General features: G+C 38.4%; 1 protein-coding gene across 1 annotated transcript in view; it reads left to right on the forward strand.

Annotated features, from left to right (window-relative positions):
* LOC120635765 (nucleolysin TIA-1) overlaps window positions 1-27,125 on the forward strand; it is a 92,591-nt gene that overhangs the window by 57,305 nt on the left and 8,161 nt on the right. Inside the window, exons 2-6 of the mRNA XM_039906911.1 lie at window positions 33-120; window positions 6,429-6,504; window positions 11,982-12,084; window positions 20,899-21,079; window positions 22,785-22,914. Of these exons, the coding sequence (XP_039762845.1) occupies window positions 33-120; window positions 6,429-6,504; window positions 11,982-12,084; window positions 20,899-21,079; window positions 22,785-22,914 (578 nt within the window). The remainder of the gene's footprint in view (window positions 1-32; window positions 121-6,428; window positions 6,505-11,981; window positions 12,085-20,898; window positions 21,080-22,784; window positions 22,915-27,125) is intronic.

The raw sequence follows: 27,125 nt of genomic DNA on the forward strand, positions 1-27,125 counted from the left end.
ATAATTAATGTATTTTTTGTCCTTTGTTCCAGAACATTACCACATCTTCGTGGGCGACCTCAGTCCGGAAATCGAAACGCAGAACCTCCGTGACGCATTCGCACCTTTTGGTGAAATATCGTAAGTATACCTATTGTATACTAGGTTAAGTAGTAGCTGTGCTTTTTATGTCAGAGCTCGTGCGGGGAAGCACTGCCGCCATCTTTATTTTCTATTCCGCCAAGCAGTATCGCTGCGTTCCGGTCTGAAGAACGGTCTGGAGTTGCTGTATGGTATATAAATGTGAATAAAACTAAAACCATGCTGATTTGCTTTAAAAAATTAAATAAATAATAATAAATATACTACGACAATACATCTACATCGCCATCTAGCCCCAAAGCTTGGGTAACTTGTGTTGTGTTGTGCCGCCCCCTTCCTTCGGACCCATTACAACAACGTGAAATTAGGCAGATGCAAATATCGCAATACATAATAAGTTAATTACAATGATGTGATTGTTTTTTTTTTTGTGGAATTGTGGTGTGTGTGTGTGAGTGTGTGTGTGTGTGTGCATGTCTGCTCACGGTTACACAAAACGTCAAAAGTTTTGTGTAACCGTGAGCGGTGGCATCCTTATGTGGTTGATATTCCATCAACACGTACGAAACGGTTTTTTATCCACGTTTCTGATACGTGCCGCTAAGATGTAGAACGCCCTCCCGGCAACTGTGTTTCCTGCCACGTATAATTTGAGTACCTTCAAGGCAAGAGTGAATAGGCTTTTTCTAGGCAAGCGAGCTCCAATCTAGACCTCATCATTGCTTTCTAACGGGCATGATTGTCGTCAAGCGCTGGCCTATCGTTAATATAAAAAATAACCCTAAAATTCCATTTTCCACTAGGTATCGTGTTCTCAAATGCTATGTGTGGTCTACTCTTTTTAATGGATGCGAATATTGGATTTTAGAGAAAGAAAGTTGCGAGTTAGTTGCAAGTTTATTGCGAGTTAGTTGCGAGTTTTAACTCGACGAATGAAGTGTAATATCTTTAACAGGCTATGTACTGTGTAACAAAGGCTATTTAAGTGTAGAAAATTATCAATTAAGATAATACGAGTTACTTTCGAATTAGTTTCAAGTTTGTTGATTTTTACTCGACTACGGAAGAGATTTATTAGAAACTTTTACTTTTACTAGACTACATAAAATAAGTAATTCATTTAAAGGAAATTGTATACAATTTTACAATAAACTACCAGTTGGTATCTTGGGGATTTCTCTTAAAAACTTCAAAGTTTGTATTAAACGTAAGCTTATAGAAAAGCCCTTTTATAAAATACTTGGGTGTAAATTATTGCTCTAACCAGGTTGCTTCTTTAATAGTTTTAAATGACAATGTAAGATGGTGATAACGAAAAAAAAAAACAACCGGATAAGTTTGTTGTGGGCTTCTTATTAGACCAGGGCGTGTTAGGAACCCTCGTAGCGTTAGTTTTAAGTTGACGAATTTAATTATCGCCATCAACTCACTTCTATGTCATTTTTTACATGAAATATACGCATCAAAAGTGACATATGTACTTTCTTCTTTTGATTTATGGCTTTTCGTAGTGCCAAAACAGCACAATGTACTTTGCCAGTGTCAAGTAGCTTGGAAAAGGCACGAACTAGAGTGGTCAGTAAAGAAAAAGAAATGTCTATTTCATAACTTCGACCTGCAATAGTAGTTGTTAGTGAAATGAACTAAGTACGCATGAATTTACATATGTACTTTATTGGTATAAAGAAATATTTGACTTTGACTTTAATTTGTTGGACTAAAACAGTCTATGTACTCTGTAACAAAGGCTTTTTAATTGTACAATATTATCAATTAAGATAATACGCTACATAAAATGGCGTCCCTCAAAATAATCTGGCTGAACCATAAGCGATGAGATCACGCTGGAGCCTGCCAGACAATAAACACAACTGGGGATGCGGCGACTGGCTTATTGCCAATGGGTGTGGCGTCAGTGACAGCGGTTAGCGTCCGCTTATGAATACGTCTTGCACAGCCGCTTTCCTTCTGCATAATGTTTATCGCCTGTTGCCATGTTCATCGATTTCAGGTTGGGCTTGCTAAAAATTAGAGTGTCATTAACAACTTAAATATTTTGTTCATTGGCTGCGACAACAATCGTTTCATACCTACATTTCAACTGTCGAAAGTCATTCGGTCCAAAATAACAGTCCGACTTTATCACAAACTAATAAATGCCTCGGTCCAAAATAACAGTCGTAATTCCGACTCTAATAAATGTCAATTTCATTACTAAAAACGGCGAAAATATTTTGCTACATATTATTGGTAAAATCGTTTATTTATTCAAAAACACTAATGTCATTTAAAAATTCATTTATTTCAATTAGTTTATAAGCACTTTTGAAACGTCAAGTCAGTGTATTTCAGTGACTCTACCGCCGGTTCGGAAGGCAGATTCCACCGAGAAGAGCCGGCAAGAAACTCAGAAGATTTATCTTTTTCAAAATCATTTTACAGTTTACAATTAAAAAATATATATATAATAAATTTTCTATCATGTGAGCGATGAGAGCGGAGCCTGCTTCCAAGCAGCCTTGTCGTTAAGAAATTCATCAATCGTACAGCAACCACGATTTATTAAATGTATTTTAACACATTCTCAAACTTATGCATTTGGCAGGTCCGAAATTACCTTGGGAAGCATATACTTAATTGAAGCCTCAATATTTCTATATAAGTAGGCCACTTAAATTGTCTTTTCCGCTATAAATCGGACCGCGCTTTCAACATGAAAAGTTGTCTTCAAGCCAAAAAGTTCTTTCCTTACTGAGATGTTACCCCAAATTCATGTTGACAGCCTTCAAGCAGTACTTTCACCAACTTCTAGAAAAAAGAGGTTCAGAAAATCGGATATACAAAAAAGGATTGTGTGGTTTTTATGAAACCACGGTAAAAGTAAAACCTTTTTTTCACATTATAGACATTTAACTAAAAATTTTCGGTATAACATTCCATAAAGGGTATAAAAATCGCTTCATCGTTTTTAATTTTATACTTGGAAAATGATAATGGGAAATGATAAGAGTACGACATACATAATACTTAACGATTATTTAGATTGCGATTATACACATATCAAAAAACTGAAAACAATATTTTATAATTAACATTTTGAACCGTTTTTCAATTATTTTAAATCAATTCAATCAATCAATTTTCAATTATATTATCAATTCCATCTTCATCATATATGTAACCAATATTGTATGGAGCACTGGTACAAATGTGTGATAGTCTTTACACTGCGCGGTCAGCTGATGCGAACTATAGGCGCCGCCATATTGGACTCGGCTGCTCTGACGAGCGCCTGTCACTTTATCCGTACTCCGCGGCCGACCGTCACGCGACATGCAAATTTGTTATCCTTTCCCAGAAGAGATAATTGTCTCCTGTCTATGCTAGCCGTGCTGGCAGGAGACAAAAAATATATTCCCCGATTATATCCCTGACAAGAGATATTATTAACGTGTCCACCCGCTAAAGCCGTAAAGAATTTTATCCCCGTTTTACGCGTCCAGTTGTGCGCCAGTACTCTGAGAGCTGAAGCTGTGGAAGAAGATACATTTGTATCCTTTCCCCGTTGAGATAATTTTCTCCTGGCCAGCTAGCCGTGTTGGATAAATTAATACAACCTTGCGATGTCATGCACACAGTTTATTACTCAAAGGATTTAAATGTTACAGGCGGCCTTCGTTTTACTTATTGCCTCGTCCCGCGGGAACAAAAAATTCAGTCCGCCATCGGTTTAATAAACTGTTTCCGACGTGTCACGTATTTAATTCAGAAATATGCCGCAGTGAGCCTGATGGCTCCAAGATACACTTAGTATATGTGCTCCGAGAAGTCGTTTTAATTTATACACTTTATTAGAACACCACAAAAAGAAGAAAAAACCATAGACTTAAAAAGGGGGATAAAAAGGCGTCCTTATTAGTAGCGATCTCTTCCAGGCAACCTTAGGATTAGGAAAACTAAGAGAAACCGATTGGTATTATTATAACATACATTTTTACGAATAATTACACACTAATTTTTATCCCGAGTACATCAACATTGGAGTAAAAATAACTCATCGTCAGTTTTTTTTAAATATAGTTCAAATTCAAATTCAAAATTTATTTATTTCAAGAAGACTTAATTAATAAGCACTTTTGAAACGTCAAGTCAGTCTGTTTGTAGTGACTCTACCACCGGTTCGGAAGGCAGATTCCAATGAAAGAGCCGGCAAGAAACTCAGCAGATTACTCTTTTCAGACATCATTTTAAAGTTTAACTATCTTTAGAATTTTTCTGTTTTGTGAGAGATGAGAGCGCAGGTGCCTGCTTCCAAGCAGCCTTGTCGTTAAGGAATTCATCAATCGTGTAGTAACCACGATTTGTTAAATGTGTTTTAATCTATTGCTTAAACTTAGGTAAAGGTAGATCTAACATTACCTTCGGTATCATGTTATAAAAGCATCTACCCATCCCCACAAAGGATTTCTGTACTTTTCTCAGACGATATGCAGATATCACTAATTGATGTCCGTTTCTAGTTAGTAGACGGTTTATATCTACTTTTTGTTTTTAATTACTTATGTTTTGTTTAAAAAAAGATTATATTATTATAAATATATTACGAGGCTACATGGTTCAACGGGTACAGACCACGATAATATTTTGGATTTGTCGATATTTCGACCCAGTTGCATGTATCGTGGTCACGACCGGACAGTGCCCCCTTGTAGAAACGAACACGAAAACAGGTAGTCAGATTCTGCTCGTGACATCCATTTTGAAATCTCGTACCTACGCAGTCCCGTCGGGACCACGATCCATGCATCTGGGTTGAAATATCGACAAATCCCAAAATATTATCGTGATATGCACCCGTTGAACTATATTTAAGAAATGTTGATTTACCACGAAAATCTTAGTTTAAAATCTTTAATTATCGTCTTCTTCTTCTTCCTTGCGTCCTACGTCCCCCCTTTGGGGCAAAGGGCACACACAACACTTCTCCATTGCGACCTGTTTGTGGTCGCGCGCTTAACTTTACTCCAGGTAAAGCCAAACTTCTGAGCCTCCTTTATGTCACTCCGCCGCCAGGTTTGCTTTGGTCTTTCCCTTTTTCACTTCCCTTGTGGCTTCCAGTCATGAGCCTGTCTGGGAACGTGGCTCTGGTTACTCCGCAGGGTGTTTCGACTGTGCCATGGAGATCCAATTGAAATCCAAATACGCCGCCGCAAATAGAAGCGGATTGGTTATCAGTGTATCAAAGCTTAAATTTATCCGCAATTCTATAGCTCCTGAGGGAAATTTCGCAACCCCGCCTCAAAACTTTAAGTAGTAAACCTTATTGTCATATTAAGCAGTTACTGGTCCACTACAGGCCACGGGTGTTCTCACACAGTGAGAAGGGGTAGAATAGAATAGAATAGAATATTTTAATATTTAATTTTTTTTTGCTTTAACTGTGTACATGTTTTTGGTGGTGTGGGTGGGAATAGTTAAAAAAAGTTTGCCACTTTCTGGTGTGCAATTTGCTTATATATTTTGAGTTTATTTTACATATGACTATTAAAATTTTGAATATTAGACACTAAATAAGAACTGTCACAAAAATATTCGTTAAAATTATAATATGCCTTACTTATTAAACAAATTCTTAACCTATTTTTAAAAATATTTCCGTTTAATTTTTTTACCATGAGTGATAATTGGTAAAAAAAAAATTATACTACAAGCGTAAGTACTTTTCGCAAGTACGTAAGGTTAAGTGTCCACCAAGCTGGCCCAGTGCGGATTGATGGACTCCACACGCCTTTGAGAACATTATGAACCACTTTGAGGCATGCAGATTTACTCACGTTTTCCTTCACCGTTGAAACAAGTGATATTTGAATTGCTTAACATGCCCATCACTTAGAAAAGTTAGCGGTGCGTGTTGGGATTCCAACTCGGCCCCGTGAAAGTGAAGTCGTAATCCTAATCACTGGGCTATAACCAATACTCGTAGCTTGAGTTTTAGGTAATGAACGCATCAGAAGTGTCATCTATGGGCCGCAGCAAATTTATATTTTCTTCAATCCTTATACTCCACACCAAGAAATTATAAATTACACCACACAGATTCTCCTGCTTTTCGCGGATTATAGCAAATTAAGCTTAATTTTGATAATATATCATGGATTTCCGCAAAGTAACGCCTGCTTCTATCCAGTAATTTTTGTTTATTTATTGTATGGAAAAGTGCCGTTTGACAGAAGTGATTGCAAGATTTACGCCTGTCGCAAGCCTGTCGCGAGATACGTAATCACCCTGCCGGTTTGAACAAAGAAATATTTAAATTTGACTCTAACATATTTTTTCTTTTGTTGCAGCGACTGTCGAGTGGTCCGAGACCCCCAGACCCTTAAATCCAAGGGATACGGATTCGTTTCATTTTTAAAGAAATCGGTGAGTACGCCTTTTAGCAGTAGGTACTATAACAACTCGGATGGGCAGCGTTCGGGAAACTTCGTGACATCTTTTCGTCCAAAATCCCTCAGTGCTTGAAGACCAAAGACTTTGAACAGTGCGTGTTGCCAGTGATGAGATACGGATCTGAAACGTGGTCGCTTACTGTGGGCCTGGATGTGTGGTGGTGGATCAACCCATTACCGGCCCACTACAGGGCTTCCTCCTCCCACAATGAGAAGGGGTTAAGACCATAGCCCACCACGCTGGCCCAGTGCGGATTTGTGGACACCACACACCTTTGAGAACATTACGTAGAACACTCAGGCATGCAGGTTTTCTCACGATGTCGACAGTCGACTTACAAGAAATGGTCATAAATTAGTGACATGTGCATATCGTCTGCGAAATTCAAAATCAAAATTCAAAATTCATTTATTTCAAGTAGGCCTAATATAAGCACTTTTGAAACGTCAAGTCTGTCTGTTTGTAGTAATTCTACCACCGGTTCGGAAGGCAGATTCTACCGAGAAGAAGCCGGCAAGAAACTCAGCAGTTGCTCTTTTGCAACATCAACAATTTACATTTTGCATTTTAACATTCATTTTTATATCTTGTGAGAGCTGAAAGCGGAGCCGGATGCTTCCAAGCAACCTTGTCATTAAAAAATTCTAGGTGCAGAAGTCATTTGTGGGATTGAGTATACGCTTTTATAATATGATTCCTAAGGTAATTTTGGACCTACCAATGCATAAGTTTAAAGAATGTGTTAAAACACTTATTACAACGAGGTTATTATACAATTGATGAATTTCTTAATGACAAGGTTGCTTGGAAGCATCCGGCTCCGCTTTCATCTCTCACAAGATAGAAAAATGAATTTAAAAATTTAAAATGTAAAATGTAAATTGTCGATATTGGAAAAGAGCAACTGCTGAGTTTCTTGCCGGCTTCTTCTCGGTAGAATTTGCCTTCCGAACCGGTTGTAGAGTCACTACACACAGACAGACTTGACGTTGCTTGCTACGTCAAAAGTGCTTATATTATGCCTACTTGAAATAAATGAATTTTGAATTTTGATGTTTTCCTTCACCGTTGAAGCAAGTGATATTTTGATTACTTACGCACATAACTTAGAAAAATTACAGGTGTATGCCCACGGCCCTCCGAAAGCGAAGTCGAGCTCCTACCACTGTCCTATCACCGCTTGTTATCTTATTATTATTGTCCCTAAATTCGAAAAAAACGGACGAAGTCGCAGGCAGCGTCTAGACTTTTACAAAGGGTGTGCGGGAATTTAAATCCAAATGGCGGCGAATCGATTTAAATATTTAATTAATAGCAATGAGTGGCCATGTGCGATTTCTCACAGTTTGAATTTAATATCGGACTATAATTCACTCAATATTATTGTAAGAATGATATCATTCACTCGCTGCTGTCCGCGACTTCGTTCGCGTTTGTTTCAATTGATCTCTTTCTACGGATGCTTTAAAAACAAAACCGCCGACTTTTGATGAAGTGTACATTATTGTACTAGTAAAACCCCTTTGTGCAATAAAGTCAAAGTCAAAGTCAAAGTCAAATATATCTTTATTCAAATAGGCACATAGATGGCACTTTTGATGCGTTATTATATACAAAATGTGTACATAGCAGTGAGTAGTGATGGCGATAACTACAATCGTAAACTTAAAACTAAAGCTACGAGGGTTCCAATCGCGCCCTGGTTAAGAAGAAGCCCACAACAAACTTAGCCGGGTGTTCTTTTTGTTATCACCATCTCACATTGTCATTAGAAAATATTTAAGAAGCAACCTGGTTAGAGCAATTGTTTACACCCAAGCTTTTTTATCGTTTACGTAATCCTTTATACTATAATAGGACTTTTCTATAAGCTTTCGCTTAATACAAACTTTGAACTTCTTTAGTGACATCCCCAAGATATCAACCGGTAATTTATTGTAAAATTGTATACAATTTCCTTTAAATGAATTGCTTATTTTGTGTAGTCTAGTGTACTGCACTGCAAGTTTATTTTTGCTTCTAACGTTCAAATTATTGCAGTCACATTTTCTTTTAAATTTTGATATATTTTTGTGAACATACATTAAATTTTCAAATATGTATTGGCTATAGAGTGTCATTATTTTAACATCTTTAAATTTATCTTTCAATGACTCTCTCCGACCCATTTTATAGATCGCACGAACAGCCTTCTTCTGCAGCACGAAAATAGTGCCAATATCAGCAGCATTACCCCATAGTAAAATTCCATATGACATAATGCTGTGAAAGTAACTAAAATAGACTAGCCTAGCAGTTTCTATGTCTGTCAGGTGGCGTATCTTCTTTACTGCAATATGCACATATGCACATTGTGCCATGGCACAGCGCGAAGAACCTTTTAAGTTACGCAGTCAAAAAATTGACACCACCTGTAAGTGCTCGTAAAAGACAACACTGGATGAGCGATAATACTCTGGCACTTGTAGAGGAAAGACGAGAGATGAAAACTGTAGGAACTGATGTGAGGACACTGAATGAAAAGTCTGCACAAATACAGGCAGCATGTAGACGAGACCTTAACACCCAGCTTCAGAATATATGCGCAGAAGTTGAAGCTCATGCTCACAAACATGAATCTAGGGACCTCCATCAAAAAATCAGATCGATTACACGATCTCTCTCTACGAAAACATGGGCTATAGAAGACACAGATGGACAAGTAGTGACAGAGATAGCAGATATTTCAGAAACATGGAGAAAATACTGTCAGTCACTATTTGAAGATCCAGATTCACAGTGTTTCGCCTCATTAGAACCCCTGGATAAAGAAAAGGAGCCAAACATTCTCAGGGATGAAATCAGAGCTGCTATAACACATTTGAAGGATAGGAAAGCCACAGGATCAGACTCAATTCCTATTGAGACTATTAAAGCCTCGGGTGAATATGGCGTCCGAATCTTTCATGCACTTTGTAACAAGTTGTGGCAATCAGGGAAGTGGCCGCAAGAATGGGCTCATACTGTCTTCGTTCCACTCCATAAAAAGGGTTCTACTAAGGTGTGTAGTAATTCTCGCCTTATCGCGCTCATTCCACATGCTAGCAAAATCTTACTACACGTACTAAACGAGCGTCTAAAGTCCTACCTGTCCAAAGAAATTGCACGTGAACAAGCAGGTTTTGTTAAAGGGAAAGGTACCAGAGAGCAAATCCTCATCGTACGCCAAATTATTGAGAAATCTCGTGAATATAACAAAGCAATTTACATTTGCTTTGTGGATTTCTCAAAAGCGTTTGATTCTGTTCTGTGGCCTAAACTTTGAAAGACTTTGCTTGAAATGGGTACACCAAAACATCTTGTGCATCTGCTCAGGTGTTTATACGAAGATGGTACTGCATCCGTTAAGGCAGACGGCACATTGTTCAACCCCTTCCACCCAAGTGCCGGCGTTCGTCAAGGATGTATCATTTCCCCGCTACTGTTTAATAACTACACAGAAATAATAATGAGGCGCACTCTTGAAACTTGGAAAGATGGAATCGTAATTGGAGGCCAGAGAATTTCAAACTTACGCTATGCGGATGATACAACCCTATTCGCAACTAGTATCCGCCATATGGAAGATTTTTTGCAGAAAATGGAGGACGTAAGTCTTGAATTTGGCCTCAAGATCAACCGCAGTAAGACGAAAGTTATGATTGTCGACCGCATGAACAACAACTTGCCAGAAGTTTCTAAAATAGCAAACTGTGAAGTTGTCCAATCATACGTCTATTTAGGAGCGTTGGTCTCGAACAATGGAGGTTGCATAGATGAAATTAAGCGACGCATGGCGATATCGAGGTCCGCTATGGATAAGTTGCAGAAAATATGGAGGAACCGTAACATAACCAAAGCCACGAAAATCCGGCTTGTTAAAGCGCTTGTGTTCTCCATATTCCTCTATGCTTCGGAGGCGTGGACCCTGCGGGAGAGTGAGAAAAAGAAGATAGACGTTCTTGAGATGTGGTGCTGGAGAAGAATGTTAAGAATACCTTGGAATGCATTCCGGACCAATAAGGCCATTCTTGAAGAACTCGGCATCACGCAACGTCTATCCTCCATAGTACAGGCTCGTATTATCACGTTCTTTGGTCACGTATCCAGAAGAGACAACGACTCCATTGAACGTCTGGTTGTCCAAGGAAGAATCGAGGGCACCAGATCACGCGGAAGATCGCCCATGAGATGGGCTGACCAAACAAAGGCTGCAGTGGCTGTCCCCTTACATGAGTGTGCAAGAAAGGCAGCTGCCAGAGAGGAGTGGCGACGAATAGTTAAGCGTGCCACAACCCTTAAATGACGACCACGACCGCTCTGACAAGAGCGAACCGACTGAGAAGATGAAGAAAACCCCTTTGATTTGTTACCATATTGAGGGAGCTGTGGAAAAGGCAACGTAATTCGCCATTTTGTGGGGCGGCCATTTTGGATTAGAAATTTGTCTAAGCGTATAGTATTCTACTAGTCAAGGGCTTGACTAACTTTTTGATAAACTCTCCCTACGGGATACTTTAAAAACAAAAAACCGACGCCTGTTAATAAAGTGTACATTATTGTACTAGTAAGACTCTTTGATTTGATACCCATATTGAGGGAGACACATAATTTCATACAATCATTCATTCACCATTCCGAATGATACCTACCGAATGAATTACTTAACAATTATACATTGTAAAGTCAACATCTCCCGATGATGCTCCGTTTTCCGAGAGAAACGTGCGTAGAGGGTACATTGCCGAGGATCAGTTTGGTGTGGAGTATAAGGATTGAAGAAATTATAAATTACACCATACAAATTCTCCTGCTGCGAAGAATAGCAAATTAAGCTTAATTTTCATAATTCGGAATAAACTTGTACATTAGGGCGTGTTTCAAAGCTGAGTTTCTTAAATTCAAAAATTCAAATTCAAATTCAAAATTAATTTATTTCAAGTAGGCCTAATATAAGCACTTTTGAAACACCAAGTTTGTCTGTTTTTAGCGACTCAACCACCGGTTCGGAAGGCAGATTGTTCCGAGAAGAAGCCGGCAAGGAACTCAGCAGTTACTCTTTTTCAACATCAACTGTAACATTTTTCATTTTAAAATATTACTTTTTCTATCTTGTGACAGATGAAAGCGGAGCCGGATGCTTCCAAGCAACCTTGTCATTAAGAAATTCATCAATTGTATAGTAACCTCGCTGTAATTAATTTGTTTTAACATTAAACTTAAACTTATGCATTAGAAGGTCCAAAATTACCTCAGGAATCTTTATACATAAAAATGTTATGTTGGTTTGTGTACGCTTCAAAAACTCAAAAGTTCTGCACCGATCGAGCTGAAATATTTTTCTCAACCACAATGTGCCACAGCGCAGCGTGGCAGGGTATAGCTAGTCATATTATCAAAGCGTATGCTCTATTCCACAACATCTCTTACAGGAGGCGGAGTCCGCCATCACCGCGATGAACGGTCAGTGGCTGGGGTCCCGGTCGATCCGCACCAACTGGGCCACGCGAAAACCGCCCGCACCGAAAAACGAACGTGAGTAATCAATCAAGCTACCTTTATTTTTCTATCATTTATTGACTTTCATGTTCACGTGTTTATTTATTATTTATTTATTCAAACAAAAATATTAAAAAAATTATAGGTTCTCCACACCCTTAAGCTTTGTCGACTTGTCAGGGAACTGCACATTCCTATTACATTACAGATTAGGTACTTAAATACTAAAATAAAACAAAACAACAGACATAATGCTCGCAAAGTAAACAATAAAATAAATAATAACAACACAACACACACACACAACAAAAAAAACAATAACTTCTCCGCTTGCGGGGCTTTTGAATGCCCAAGCGGTCAGGGCTCCAGAGTGAGGAACCTCCTCGCAATACGCGCCGTTTCAAGGACTACTGCCTTCTGTATTGTATTCAACCCGGAAGGAAGTGCTTTAGAAATCACACACACGACACAGGGAATCCTAAAAAATCACAGACTCTATCTGTACTCTTTGGATTAATTTATATGTGTTACCGCGGCTTAGCTAGTGTAGCGGTCTCCACATTACAGAACTAGGATGGCGCCACAAAAATCCTGCATCGCGCTTGCGAAGTGTTCACAAAGAATGCCTATACAACTTCCAAAGACCTTGTTCGGGCCACTGCGTGTACCGAACACTGCACCGTCAGCAGTGGCCATAACTAGGACAGTGCACTTCGGGCCGCCACTCGACGCGTACTCATTATCAATATCATTATATCATTTACATATCATTATCAATTATATCATTGGAAATACAGTCCACTCTAGCAATCTCTATCATTTATCATCACTCCACAAAGGACTACACCCCACAGACCTCGGTCCCCGAGCACGATCACCCGCTCGGAGGAAGATCTTCCTATTGTTACGGTCGAGCGTATCACCATAGCTCCCGTACAGCTAGTAAACAATTTTCAATTTTCCCTCGGGAACTACTTAGGGAATCAGGATAAATTAAAAATTCCTTTATTACAAGGAGGCCCAGTTTATAAGCACTTTTAAAACGTCAAGTCAGACTGTTTGTAGTGACTCTACCGCCGGTTCGGAATGTAGATTCCACCGAGAAGAGCCGGCAAGAAACTCAACAGATTGTTTCAACATCAACATTTACTGTTTACAATAAAAAATATATATATAATCTTCTATCTTGCGAGAGATGAGAGCGGAGTCTGCTGCCAAACAGCAATAAAGGGTAGCATATATTCTTTTCCATGTCAAAGGCTACATGCTTACCAAATTTCATCCAAATCCGTTCAGCCGTTTTTGCGTGATACAAACATCCACACTTTCACATTTATAATATTAGTAGGATTATCAATGCGAAAGTATGGCATAATTGCAAATGATTGCGATGAATTAGCGTAAGAAGCGGCTGACAACGGTATTCGCTACAGCTGTGTACCATCAGAACTTTAAAATATTAGTAGGTAAGACTAAGTGTAATAAGTTATGGAGAGAGTCACTCAGCGGGCGATGGAGAGAGCTATGCTAGGAGTATCTCTACGCGATCAAATCAGAAATGTGGAGATTCGTAGCAGAACCAGAGCTACCGACATAGCTCAACGAGTCGCGAAGCTGAAGTGGCAATGGGTGAGCACATAGTTCGGAGAAAGGATGGACGTTGGGGTCCCAAGGTGCTGGAATGGCAGCCCCGAACTGGTAAGCGCAGCGTTGGTTGACCCCCAACGAGGTGGACAGACGACATTAAGCGCGTCGCAGGTAGCCGCTGGATCCAAGCGGCACAGAACCGTGGAATTTGGAACTCCCTACAAAAGACCTACTCGTATGTCCAGCAGTGGACATCTATCGGTTGATATGATTATGATGGAGAGAACACTTTGATGGGAGATCATAGGTCAAAGGCATTTGGTACTGGTGATTTTTAGTAATTGTTATTGAAAATACGGATAGTAACATAGGCTAGCAAAACGAACGGTTCCCACATGATTTGTAAAAAAACATAATAAACGCGGACTCAGTCAAAATTCAAAAAAATTCAAAATTCATTTATTTCAAGTAGGCCTAATATAAGCACTTTTGAAACGTCAAGTCTGTCTGTTTGTATTGACTCTACCACCGGTTCGGAAGGCAGATTCTACCGAGAAGAAGCCGGCAAGAAACTCAGCAGTTGCTCTTTTCCAACATCAACAATTTACATTTTACATTTTAACATTCATTTTTCTTTCTTGTGAGAGCTGAAAGCGGAGCCAGATGCTTCCAAGCAACCTTGTCACAGTACATCCGACATCCAGTATTTTACTATTAATTAATTAAAACAACCGATATAACAGCATAAGATATTCAATTCGAATCACCCCCACCCCCCGGATCCCCGTTCCACCCCCTACCGTTTGTGAATAGCAAATGAGGAGCTTTAATGTTAAACGAACGATTAGATTGTTAATTTATCAGCAAGTATCAACTCACTTTGAGATATAATTTTAAACGGCATACCTGAGTTCAAAGCACAGAGGATTTTCGCCTCGAAGGTGTTTCTATTCTGTCTTCATAAAATAACATCTTGAAAATATATAAAGGTAATAAATGTTTAGAAGCGAGAACGACTACGTTCAGGACTCAGGTGTATTATAATATAACTAGCTGTGGCCCGCGACATCATCTGCGTTTGTTTTTGTTTTTTGAGAGAAATGTGGCATTCAATTTAGGTGCAGTTCGACAGAATTTTTTAAGTTTTGTATTCTTAAAAAAAAATACTTTAAAAATTCAATTCACATAGTTAACAATGTCTAAAAACAACTTAAAAATTATTCATTGTAATGTCAACATCTCCTGAGGATGCTCCGGTTTCGTAGCGAAACGTGCGTAGAGGGTACATTGGCGAGGATCGAGTTTGGTGTGGAGTATACGGATTGAAGAAATTATAAATTACACCATACAGATTCTCCTGCTGTTCGCGGAGTATAGCAAATTAAGCTTAATTTTCATAATATATTATGGTTTTCCGCAAAGAAACGCCTGCTTCTATCCAATATATAAAAACAACTGTCTGATCAGTCTCAACTCTTTCTATCACATACAGAGAATATTTCCTAATCGTTAAAGGAAGAATCGAAATCGCATTGTCAGTTGATATTTTTGTTACAATATATATATATATATTTTTGTCATAAAATTTCCTTATTAGTGAAGTCATTTGTTTTTTTTTTTATTTTTTTTTTTATAAAGTAATTTTTTTTTTTGTAATTATTATTGTAAGTAGAATAAAGTTTAAGTTTTTTTTTTTAAATTAAATAAAAAATTCAAGTTTTTTACATTTATGTAAATTTTATGTAACAGAATATTCAATTTAAATATATTTGTTGCTCAGTATTTTGGATATAATGGCTTCCACGTAAAAAATAGATATATACTTTTGCGGACTTTTTTTTTTCTTTTAGAACTCTCTAAGAGTCTTATTATTTTTGGCAGATGGCAGATTTTTTTCCGAGTTACTCAAAACTTATTGTTACATTTGTATACAGAATCTTTATAAATATATTTCTTGTGTGCGTGGGTATGTCACTGAACTCCTCCTAGACGGCTGGACCGAATTAAATGAATTTTTCGGTATGCGTTTGGGTGGTACCCTGGATGGTTTGTATTCACAAATCAGCCCGACAGATGGCGCTGGGGTCCGCTAGTATCTTTATAAATTATAGTCCATGTGTTATTCTTATGTATAACCTATATCATTGTGTAGTTTTTTTAGAATCCGTTCAGTAGTTTTTGTGTGAAAGAGTAACAAACATCCATGCATCCATACAAACTGTCTCGTTCTTATTTTATTTTTTATTTAAACTCTTTATTTATACACCACTACACCACTACACAGTTAAGAAAATAAAGGACGAATAGAGAGAAACACAAAGACCTCTGCCAGTCAGCCTTAGGATTAGGATAACAAGAGCGAGAACAAATAGGTGGTGTAAAATTGTTATAAACCTACATTCAAATAACTACACAAATAAAAAATAAAAAAAAGTTCTTAAGATTAGTAAGAACAGCATTGTACAAATGTAGAGAAACGGTAATAACAACTCAATGTGTCAAGATGTAAACAACACTTTAAATCCGAACACCTATTTTGTACGCCGCTATCGGATGTATCAACGTATGAATGGCGGATGAATTAAACAGTGATTTGTCACTGTCGAACGCACAATGGCTGATAAAATCTGACAAAGTGAATGCGGCGATTAACAGTTTCCAACGAACAATACCGCAACTTGGCCATTTTGTTTGTTATTATAATGACATTAATACTAATGGACAAACAACTAAATTATAATATAATAACTATATTATGTATGTTAGCGGTGATAGCCCAGTGGAGCTCGCCTTCACTTTCGGGGGGCCGAGTTCGAATCAATCCCGACAAGTAATATTGGATAAGCATGAATGAAAATTAAATATAAGATTAAGTAGAAAATGTATAGTTCATATATTTACATTTTTTATAGGTATAGGTATTGACGTGCCAACGTCTTATAATTCGATGGAGCCGGCTGCACGCACGAAAAACATGACGTATGCGGCGTTACCTCGCTCTGAGGCGTTCCAGTCAAGGCTTGACTTGTGCAAGTGAAAGCGCGGAACGAGCGACAAAGAGGCACAGTCGGCCTCCGCGTTCGACATCTGTCTCTCTCCTACTTGAGTGAGCGATGCATCCGCGTGGACAGCTTCTATGCTCATAGGTTGCGTTCTGGACATTATCCATCTAATAAGTTCGCATTTCTAATGAAGAAAGCTAGTTCTGCCAACTGCGATATTTGCGGTACGATGGATGATGTCTAGCATGTACTGGTGGAATATAGCAGATACAATTTGGAGCGACTGGATGTTATGCGGCGGTACAAAATCAACAGATTTGACGTGGGTGCTCTAACGAGCCTTCTCTCTCAACCGACCACAGAAGGTTTCAGGTCTGTTGTTGAGATATTTGTGCATAGGCAGCAATAACAGATTTTATCTGTTACATTTCCCTTATATTAATATAATTATTAGGTTTTAAGTTTACTAGTTACTTAAGGGACGATGGGGCTGGCATATCCGTGTTGGATAAAAGTCCCAAATAAATAAAGATTAAAAAAAAAAGGAGGCCGACTGTGCCTCTTTGTCGTTCGTTTCGCGCTCTCGCTTGCACTTCAAACCTTGAATGGAACGCCTCAGAGCGAGGTAACTCCGCATACGTCATGTTTTTCGTGCGTGCAGCCGGCTCCATCGAATTATAAGACATTGGCACGTCAATACCTATACCTATAAAAAATGTAAACTCATTCTAATGTATTCAAAACTAAATTAGCTTCTTATATATTAAGTAATACCAATAAATTTAAAGACGAATACATTGAATGAGGAGATAATAGTAAAATTGAATTTAGCTTAGTCTAATGGCGAAGTGTATTAATTTATTATAGAAAATTAAGTTTCCTATGTAAGTGACTTAGGCCTTTTTATGGCAATTAATGTCTTTAAACCTAATTGTCAAAAACGCACATAACTTAGAAAAGTACCTCTTACATTTCTAAGTTATGTGCTGCTGGGAAACTGGGAATTCAACTCGTCCCCTCGTAAGTGAAGTCGAAGTCCTACTGGGCTATCACCACCACACGTCATCACACTGACAACTAAATACAATACACAACACTAACCCCCGCACCCCATCTTAACCTAAACACCCCACCCACTAATCCCCCGGAAGTCTAATAGAGTTCTAACTGTAACAAGCCCTAGCATTGATTATTACGCGACCGGAAACAGCCAGCTCCACGGGAAGGTATTAGTCTGTGGCGGAAATTGCACGTAATTACATCGAGTTGATATAACCCCCTGTCGTATTAACTTTGTTTATTTATTTACAACTGCCATGATGGTCTAGGAATCTGGGATAGTGTTTTACCGATAAGAAGGTCCTTGGATCGATTCCACAACCATACATAGGTTATATAATAGGTGCACTTAATGCTACAGCATTTACAGCCTATTGGCGCAGTGGGCAGCGACACTGCTGTCTGAGTCCAAGCCCGTGGGTTCGATAGGAATCGAACTGGAAAATGCTTGTATGTTAAACATGAATGTTTTTCAGTGTCTGGGTGTTTATCTGTATAAATAAATAAATATAATACGACAATAAACACATCGCCATCTAGCCCCAAAGAAAGCGTAGCTTCTGTTATGGGTACTGAGATAGCTGATGAATATTTTTTTTAAGAATATAACACACATAATTACTTATAATATACAGATAAACACCCAGACACTGAAAAACAATCATGTTCATCACACAAACACTCTCCATTTGTGGGAATCGAACCCACGGCCTTGGACTCAGAAAGCAGGGTCGCTGCCCACTGCGCCACTCGGCCGTCGAATAGTGTATATTATAAGTATTTATGTGTTTTATATTCATGAAAATATTCATCAGCTATCTTAGCACCCATAACGCAAGCTACGCTTACTTTGGGGCTAGATGGCGTTGTGTGTATTGTCGTAGTATATTTATTTTATTATTATTTTATTTTGAGTTAAATTATAGCTATTTCACAGATCTCGTCCAGGGAGCAGCAATGCTGTGTTCCGGTGTGAAGGGTGTGGATGCCGGTGTAGTTACAGGCGCATGAGATCTGATCGCCTACGCCTCAAGATTAAATAATTCTTAAATTCTTTGCCGAAAATTATACGTCATTACATCGAGTTGCTATTAACCCCTGTCGGATTAACTTTGTTTATTTATTATGGAAGCTTAATTTGCGATACTCCGCGAAAAGCAGAAGAATCTATTTGGTTTAATTTATAATTTCTTCAATCCTTATACTCCACACCAAACAGATCTTCGGCAATGTACCCTCTACGCACGTTTCGCTCCGAAACCGGAGCATCCTCAGGAGATGTTGACTTTACAATGAATAATTGTTTGAATTAACAATAAAAAAAGGTACATCGCCAAAGATCTGTTTGGTTATAAGTATTGAGGAAATTATAATTATACTAGCTGACCCCAGCGCCATCTGCCGGGCTGATTTGTGAATCCATACCATCCAGGGTGCCACCCAAACGCATACCGATAAATTCATTCAAATCGGTCCAGCCGTTTAGGAGGAGTTCAGTGACATACACACGCACACAAGAAATATATTATATAAAGATTATATTTTCTGAATGAGAGTCATCCTTCGAATATTGTTAGGTATTTGATTTAAAGTAGGTCCCAGCCCGGAGTAAGGAAGCTTGTCATGTCCATTCCCATGCCGGAGTAAGTCAAGAGGTCGGACCTGGTTACCATCATCATCATCATACCAACCCAATACCGGCCCACTACAGGGCACGGGTTTCTTCCTACAATGAAAAGGGGTCCACCGCGTTGGCCCAGTGCGGATTGGCGGACTCCACACACCTTTGAGAACATTATGGAGAACTCTCAGGCGTGCAGGTTTCCTCACGATGTTTTCCTCCACCGTTGGAGCAAGTGATATTTTAATTGCTAAAAACGCAGATAACTTAGAAAATTTAGAGGTGCTGGGATTCGAACTCGTCCCACCCAAAGTAAAGTCGAAGTCCCACCCACTGTGCCATCACAACTTACTAGTTACTATACTTTGTAATAATTAACGTTAAACAACCGCTATCGCGCGTTATACTTGTACCAGTGCGTTACGTGAATTCTCTGATTGTCCACGATAAAGACGGCATGTGACTTATAATGGCGTAAGTCTCGTAACGGAAATTGGTCGTAATTACACAGAGTTGTTACGACCCCCAGATTATTGCTGTTTATTTATTCAGTTGTTGTGTAGCGCGAAACAGTGGAAATCGATCGATTGAGTTAAATAATGGTTTAGTTGTGCGGTAACTATGCTAACTGTTAGCTACTGTTGCTCTGTGGTTACGGGGTGTGGTAACGGCAGTTGAAGACAGTTGTCACCAACACTCTTCTTCCCACGGCTAAGGGAAAGTTAGGTTGGGGAAAAAGTTCCTTCGCATTTTTTCTCTCTTTCTTTTTGTGCCTCTCTACTAATGGAGGTTGGCCGTCAGCTCAGCGCACTTCTCGCGGTCTTGCGTCAAGCGGAACAATGTTTCCACGCTTATAATATTGGTCCGTCCGTCCGTTCACGGATGTTGCGCAACCATGACTTCTTCCTCCTTCCAACACGAAGTTTGCTCTCTACTTTGCCCATCATTATGAGCTGGAGCAATTGGTATCGCTCATGCCTCAGACGTGGCCCAAATATTTGACATTACGCTTTTTAATGATAAGCAATAACACCCGGCTTCTGGCGACGCTTTATTAAGAATTTCGCATTTTTTAAGAAAGTTCAAAACATTTTTTAATATAGTTTATTTACATTTAACTAGAGTTTGTAGTTACCATTTTGTTTGATAACTTATTGCCATCTTTGACGGCCGGTAGGCGCAGTGGGCAGCGACCCTGCTTTCTGAGTCCAAGGCCGTGGGTTCGATTCCCACAACTGGAAGAATATTAGTGTCATGAACTTAAATGTTTTCAGTGTCTGGGTGTTTATATATATATTATAAGTATTTATGTGTATTATATATTCATAAAAAAATATTCATCAGCTATCTCAGTACCCATAATACACTCTACGCTTACTTTGTGGCTAGATGGCGATGTGTGTATTGTCGTAGTATATTTATTTATTTATTTTATTTATCATCGGAAGATCACGACTCGTCTACCCATTACCCCCCCTAAATACACTCTAATTTTTATCCCGGAAAGTTTCCCGGGGGCCTTATACTCGTAAGCAAAAGGCAATGTAAGTCTTAAATAACCAAGCCGTTTCGAATTTCCAGTGAACTCAAAACCCCTGACCTTCGACGAGGTGTACAACCAGAGCTCACCCACCAACTGCACGGTGTACTGCGGGGGCCTCACCACCGGCCTGACGGAGGAGCTGATGCAGAAGACCTTCCAGCCCTTCGGTACCATCCAGGAGATACGGGTCTTCAAGGACAAGGGATATGCTTTTATCAGGTACCCTTTATTGTTTTATTTGTACTCTTTATTTGTAAACAAAGCTAGGTAAACAAAATACGAAAAGACACACAAAGACGGTCGATTAGCGCAGCAACCCTGCTTTCTGAGCCCAAGGCCGTTGGTTCGATTCCCACAGCTGGAAAATGTTTGTGTGATGAGCGTGAATGTTTTTCAGTGTCTAATGTCAAGTATTTATGTATATTATTCATAAATATATTCATCAGTCATCTTAGTTCCCATAACACAAGCTACGCTTACTTTGGGGCTAGATGGCGATGTGTGTATTGTCGTAGTATATTTATTTATTGTTTATTTATATATTTTCACAACTCCCTTACTATAGGGATCAAATTAAACACATTATCCTATTTCCACATTTGTATTGTCATAGTATATTTATTTTTTATTTTTTTATTAACGATAGGCGAGCGTTTGACGACAATCATGCCCGTTAGAAAGCAAATATGAGGTCTAGGTTGGAGCACGCTTGCCTAGAAGAAGCCTATTCACTCTAGCCTTGAAGGTACTCAAATTATACGTGGCAGGAAACACAGTTGCCGGGAGGGCGTTCCACATCTTAGCGGCACGTATCAGAAACGTAGATTAAAAAACGTTTCGTGCGTGTTGATGGAATATCAACCACATAATGATGCCACCGCTCACGGTGTCTCGCTATTATTTATTTATTTAAGACGGCCGATTGGCGTGGCGTAGTGCACAAGTCGGAAGGCAGGGCTTTCCGAGTCCAATTGTGTATGTGTGTGGATCCTTGTATCGGGTTGAGGATTAGTATTCGGTTTGTCTAACAAGAAATTTTTAGTAACAGAGACCAGATTTCAAAATGGCGGCGGTCACCCCCGTGCCTCGGAGAGCACGTTAAGCTAAACAGCTTAACGTGCTCTCCGAGGCACGGTTAGACCTACGCGTGATATCTGTCAGGTCTTGTCGGAGCTGCCGTCCCATCGAACTACGAGAGTCAGGGAATGTATAGTTCAACTGCGTTTGCGCACACACTAGTGCACTATATAGTGCTGAATTTTTAAAATTTTAAGCAATAAATGGGCGTGAATATAATATCTTAATCCACGCGAACGAAGTCGCGGGTATAAGGTTGTATTTTTTTGACAATTTTTGTAGTGTTTTTACCTACACCTGCAGGAAATATAAATTGTATAAATTTAAAATGCTGTTAAAAATTTTCGGTACCGACAAGATTTGAACCTGTGACTGTCTGGCAATCGCGGCCTGAGCGCTTTGACCACTAAGCTACGGCTATCCAACGTCTTATAGTGACTGTAGCGCCATCTAGTAGGAAACATTGCAGTTTCGATCTACTTTCCAAAGGTCCATATTACAATGAGACAATGTGTAACTTTTATAGTGTTTCTACCTACACTTGGAGGAAGCGATTGCAAGAGAATCGCAGGTTCAAATCCTGTCGCTTCCGATAGTTTTTATATGCATTTTAAATTTATATTTCATCCAAGTGTAGGTAAAAACACTACAAAAACTATTAAAAAAAATTCGAGCCGATACCCGCCGACTTCATTTGAACCGGTTCCTTAAATTTATAAAATCAGCTAGTATTATTATAAATATACTGCGTAGCTACTGTAAGTATACCTATTTGTTTAAGAAGAAGCGATTCGCGTGATCCAAGTTTGATATACCTACCGATCTCTGAAGCAACTCTGTTCTCCAGATTCTCCACGAAGGAGAGCGCCACCCACGCGATCGTGGCCGTGCACAACACAGACGTGAACGGCCAGCCCGTGAAATGCTCTTGGGGCAAGGAGTCCGGCGATCCCAACAACGCCCAGACTCAAGGACAGGTGGGTCAAGTTCCAACATGTTTATTTTCTTCCAACTCCAAATAAACACAATGTAAGCAGTGCTGCAGTGCAGTGCAATATACTAGGTTACATAAAATTCATAATTCGTTTAAAGGAAATTGCATACTATTCTACAATAAACTACCAATTGACATCTTGGAGATGTCTCTTAAAAATTTTAAAGTTTGTTTAAACGTAAGCTTATAGAAAAGTCCTATTATAGTATAAACGACTACGTAATCGATAAAAAAGCTTGGGCGTGAATTATTGCTCTAACCAGGTTGCTCTTCTAATAATCTAAAATGACATTGTGAGATGGTGATAACAAAAAAAAAACACCCGGCTAAGTTTTTTGTGGGCTTCTTTTTAGACCAGGACGCGTTTGGAACCCTTGTAGCTTTAGTTTTATGTTTACGAATGTGGTTATCGCCATCATCTCACTACCGTGTAATTCTTATGTACGCATCAAAGTGCCACCTATGGGCCTACTTGAAAGATATTTTTGACTTTGACTTTGACTTTGTAAAGGAGCATTATCTATCGTTGTCATAGTATATTTATCACTGTTTACTTATTATAGATATATATTTATATTTATATTATATAAATATTTATTATATTATTTTTATGTATTTTAGTAGTTATTATGAAGTATATTGTACCTTTATTTGACTTATACCACAATTAAATCATCTTACTGACATCCTGGGGTAGCTGGAAGAGATCTCTTATAGAGATAAGCTTGCTTTTCGTATACTTCATGTATCTTATGTTCACAATCACAATTTATGGTACATAAATAATAAATAAGTAAATAATGTCGGGACAAAGAACAGACACTTTGTCATCGCTCAGTAAAATAGTGTCCACGAACGTTTTGTTTATTTCATAAGGGGGCGTCCATAAATTACGCTATTTTACTATGATTAATTGCAGGTATACACAACATTGAAGTTAGTACGGTTAAAAATAATTCAATTAAATTGAAAACAAGAATAGTAAGAGCAAAAGAAATTAATGTTAAACAAATTATAAAAATACTAGCTGTTGCCCGCGACTTCGTCTGCGTATGATTTTGTTTTTTGATATGGCATTAAATTTAGTTGTAGATCTAAAAAAAAAAAGTATTCAGTATCGCTAAGCCTTAAATGAGGGATTTGCTGCTATCCGCTGAGGAGTTCTGTCCTCTATCTCCAACCACAGTTAAACACATATTATAACCTCTATAGTACAAAAATAATTATTTAAATCGGTTATAATTTGTCGGAGCTATGGTGTAAAATCGTCAAACACTCATCCCCTCTCCCAAATGAACCGCTTAATGTCGGGATAAAAAGTATCCTATATTACTTCTAACACTTCCAAAGAATATGTGTACAAAGTTTCGTGAGGATCGGTTAAGTAGTTTTTGCGTGAAAGCGTAACAAACAAACTTACATTGACATTTATAATATTAGTAGGGAAGTAGGGATTAGTCTGATTTTAATTTCGACTTGAAGCTAAATAAAGTGTCATGAAAGATGTCAGTGTTTCTTAAGTTGTTATAAACATTATTCAATCGGTTAAAAGGTGAGAATGTGCCTAGGTGGGTATTGGAAAATTTTAAAGCGAAGGATTGCAGGGTATCTCGACATACGATGGATTTTAGAATGAAAACTTATATAAAAGTCCTATTATAGTATAAAGGCTTACGTAATCGATAAAAAAGCTTGGGTGTGAATTATTGCTCTGACCAGGTTGCTCTTGTAATAATTTTAAATGACAATGTGAGATGGTGATAACAAAAAAAACACCCGGAACCCTCGAAGCTTTAGTTTTTAGATTACGAATCTGGTTATTGCCATAATCTCACTACCATAGAAAGCCTTTATATCACTTTATGCCAATCGCCTATCTGATACTAAAAGTCCTATCTAAATAGACAAAACATTAAAAAAGTTGCTAATGTTTAAATACCCTCTACAGAATGCAATCTTATTTATTTGCTGCATTTCATCAAGATGGATGGAGAAACGAAAGTACGAACTTCCACGGATAATTATAGTACGAATAGAAACATTTCATCTCATTAAATCACCATAACATTATGTTAATCTCAAATATAAATTATTCATAAATTAAAAACTTCAAACGTAAAGGACAAAGAGACGGCACCCAAAACAGACTTTGGGCGGAGACATTAATACTGGATGTTAATTTTATAGCTCGCTCTTGCCTATCTGATACTAAAAGTCCTATCTAAATCGGACCAATAGATAGACAAAACATTAAAAAAGTTTCTACTGTTTAAAAACCCTCTGCAGCATACAAGCTTATTTCTTTGCTACATTTCATCAAGATGGTTAGATAAACGAACGTACGAACTTCCACGGATAATTATAGTACGAATAGAAACATTTCATCTCATTAAATCACCATAACATTATGTTAATCTCAAATATAAATTATTCATCAATTAATAACTTCAAACGTAAAGGACAAAGAGACGGCACCCAAAACAGACTTCGGGCGGAGACATTAATACTGGATGTTAATTTTATAGCTCGCTCTTAAGACCTTTCTGATGCAAATTATCTAATGGATAACTCGGAGCGTGTTGCATAAATGATAGATCGCGGCGTACGTACTACATTTTATAGATACAGTAAAGCAATGAGTCTGTCTTTAAGCAAATACCCAAAAAGGCCTGAATGTTTCCCTCTTATTTTTACTGTTGTTGTAACTTACACCGCGCCTCATATTCATATGTACTCCGATGCGTTGCACACACATACACACACACACACGCACACACACACATACACACACACACACATACACATACACACACACACACACACATACACACGCACTATATGTCGGTAGTTATTTTTTTTGGTATTAGTATTTCGTACCCACAACGACCCTATATCTAAGCCACTACTGCCCGTCTGCCTAATGAGCCATTACAGATAGAGAGTTGAAATTATATTTCTTCCGAGTGTACGTCAAGGGCAAACAGACAGACATACATACCACCCGAAACTTCAATTGGAGTGTGAAATAGAAATAGAAAAATTCCAAACTTTCGTAGCAAACAATGATTATTATTAGTTTCAATCTTCACAAAAAAAAATTTATTGTTTATTTTAAAAAACATAAGTTTCGGTTTTAATGACAAAAATCGAGTTCGAATATCCGTTTAATACGCAAAACATTAGCGTTTTTTAAAGGCCGATTGGCGCAGCGGCCCGGCTTTCTGAGTCCAACTGGAAGATGTTTGTGTGATGAACATGAATGTTTTTCAGTGTCCGGGTGTTTATATGTATATTATAAGTATTTATGTATGTTATTCACAAAATATTCATCAGTCACCTTAGTGCCCATAACACAAGCTACGCTTACTTTGGGGCTAGATGGCGATGTGTGTATTGTCGTAGTATATTTATCGCTCGCCTCGACACGGTACCCACAACTAAAACCTAAAAGTACAGAAATATTAACTGAAAAAAACAATGGTCGTAACAAACAAAATCAGGTCAAATTTAAGATCAAATAGCCACGTTGGATATAAAACCGCGCTCTGTTAAACAAGGGCTAAATGTTAAATATATTTTAACATTTTAATCCCCCGGTACGTCCGTGCCCGTAACGGGGATTTAGCTGTCAATGCGGCGGCACGGGGGAATTTCATATTGAAATATTAGTTTGTGTTACATTCTGAAATATTCGTGGACAATATTTTATTGTCTAGACCGTGTCAGGATTCAGAATATCACATATAATAAGCATAGTCCTCAGAGATCCGATAAAGTGTGGGACGACCTTCCTGTCACAGCGGTAAATTCAAAATTTCTTTATTCATGTAGGCCTATCACAGGCACTTATGAAGCGTTCATACATATATGTTTACATAATTGTAAGGGGATGGTGATAAACTAGTTCGCCAACTTAAACCTAACCTACGAGGGTTCCAACGCGCCCTGATCTAAGAGCCCACAACAAACTTAGCCGGGTAATTTTTTTTTTGTTATCACCATCTTAAAGCGTTGTGAATTTAAATGGGAAGTCCTAAAAAAAAGAAATAATTTCTTAGCTATCTCTGAACTGGTCTGGTGGGAGGTTTTGGAACAATGTCGAGTGGAAACCGATCTTTTTTTTTTATTCCACTACAAGTTGACTGCAATCTCACCTACGTATTAAGTGATGATGCAGTCTAACCTGTTAGGGAG

The sequence above is a fragment of the Pararge aegeria genome, chromosome 27 (genome assembly GCF_905163445.1).
Source record: "Pararge aegeria chromosome 27, ilParAegt1.1, whole genome shotgun sequence".
NCBI classification, from domain to species: Eukaryota; Metazoa; Arthropoda; class Insecta; order Lepidoptera; family Nymphalidae; genus Pararge; species Pararge aegeria.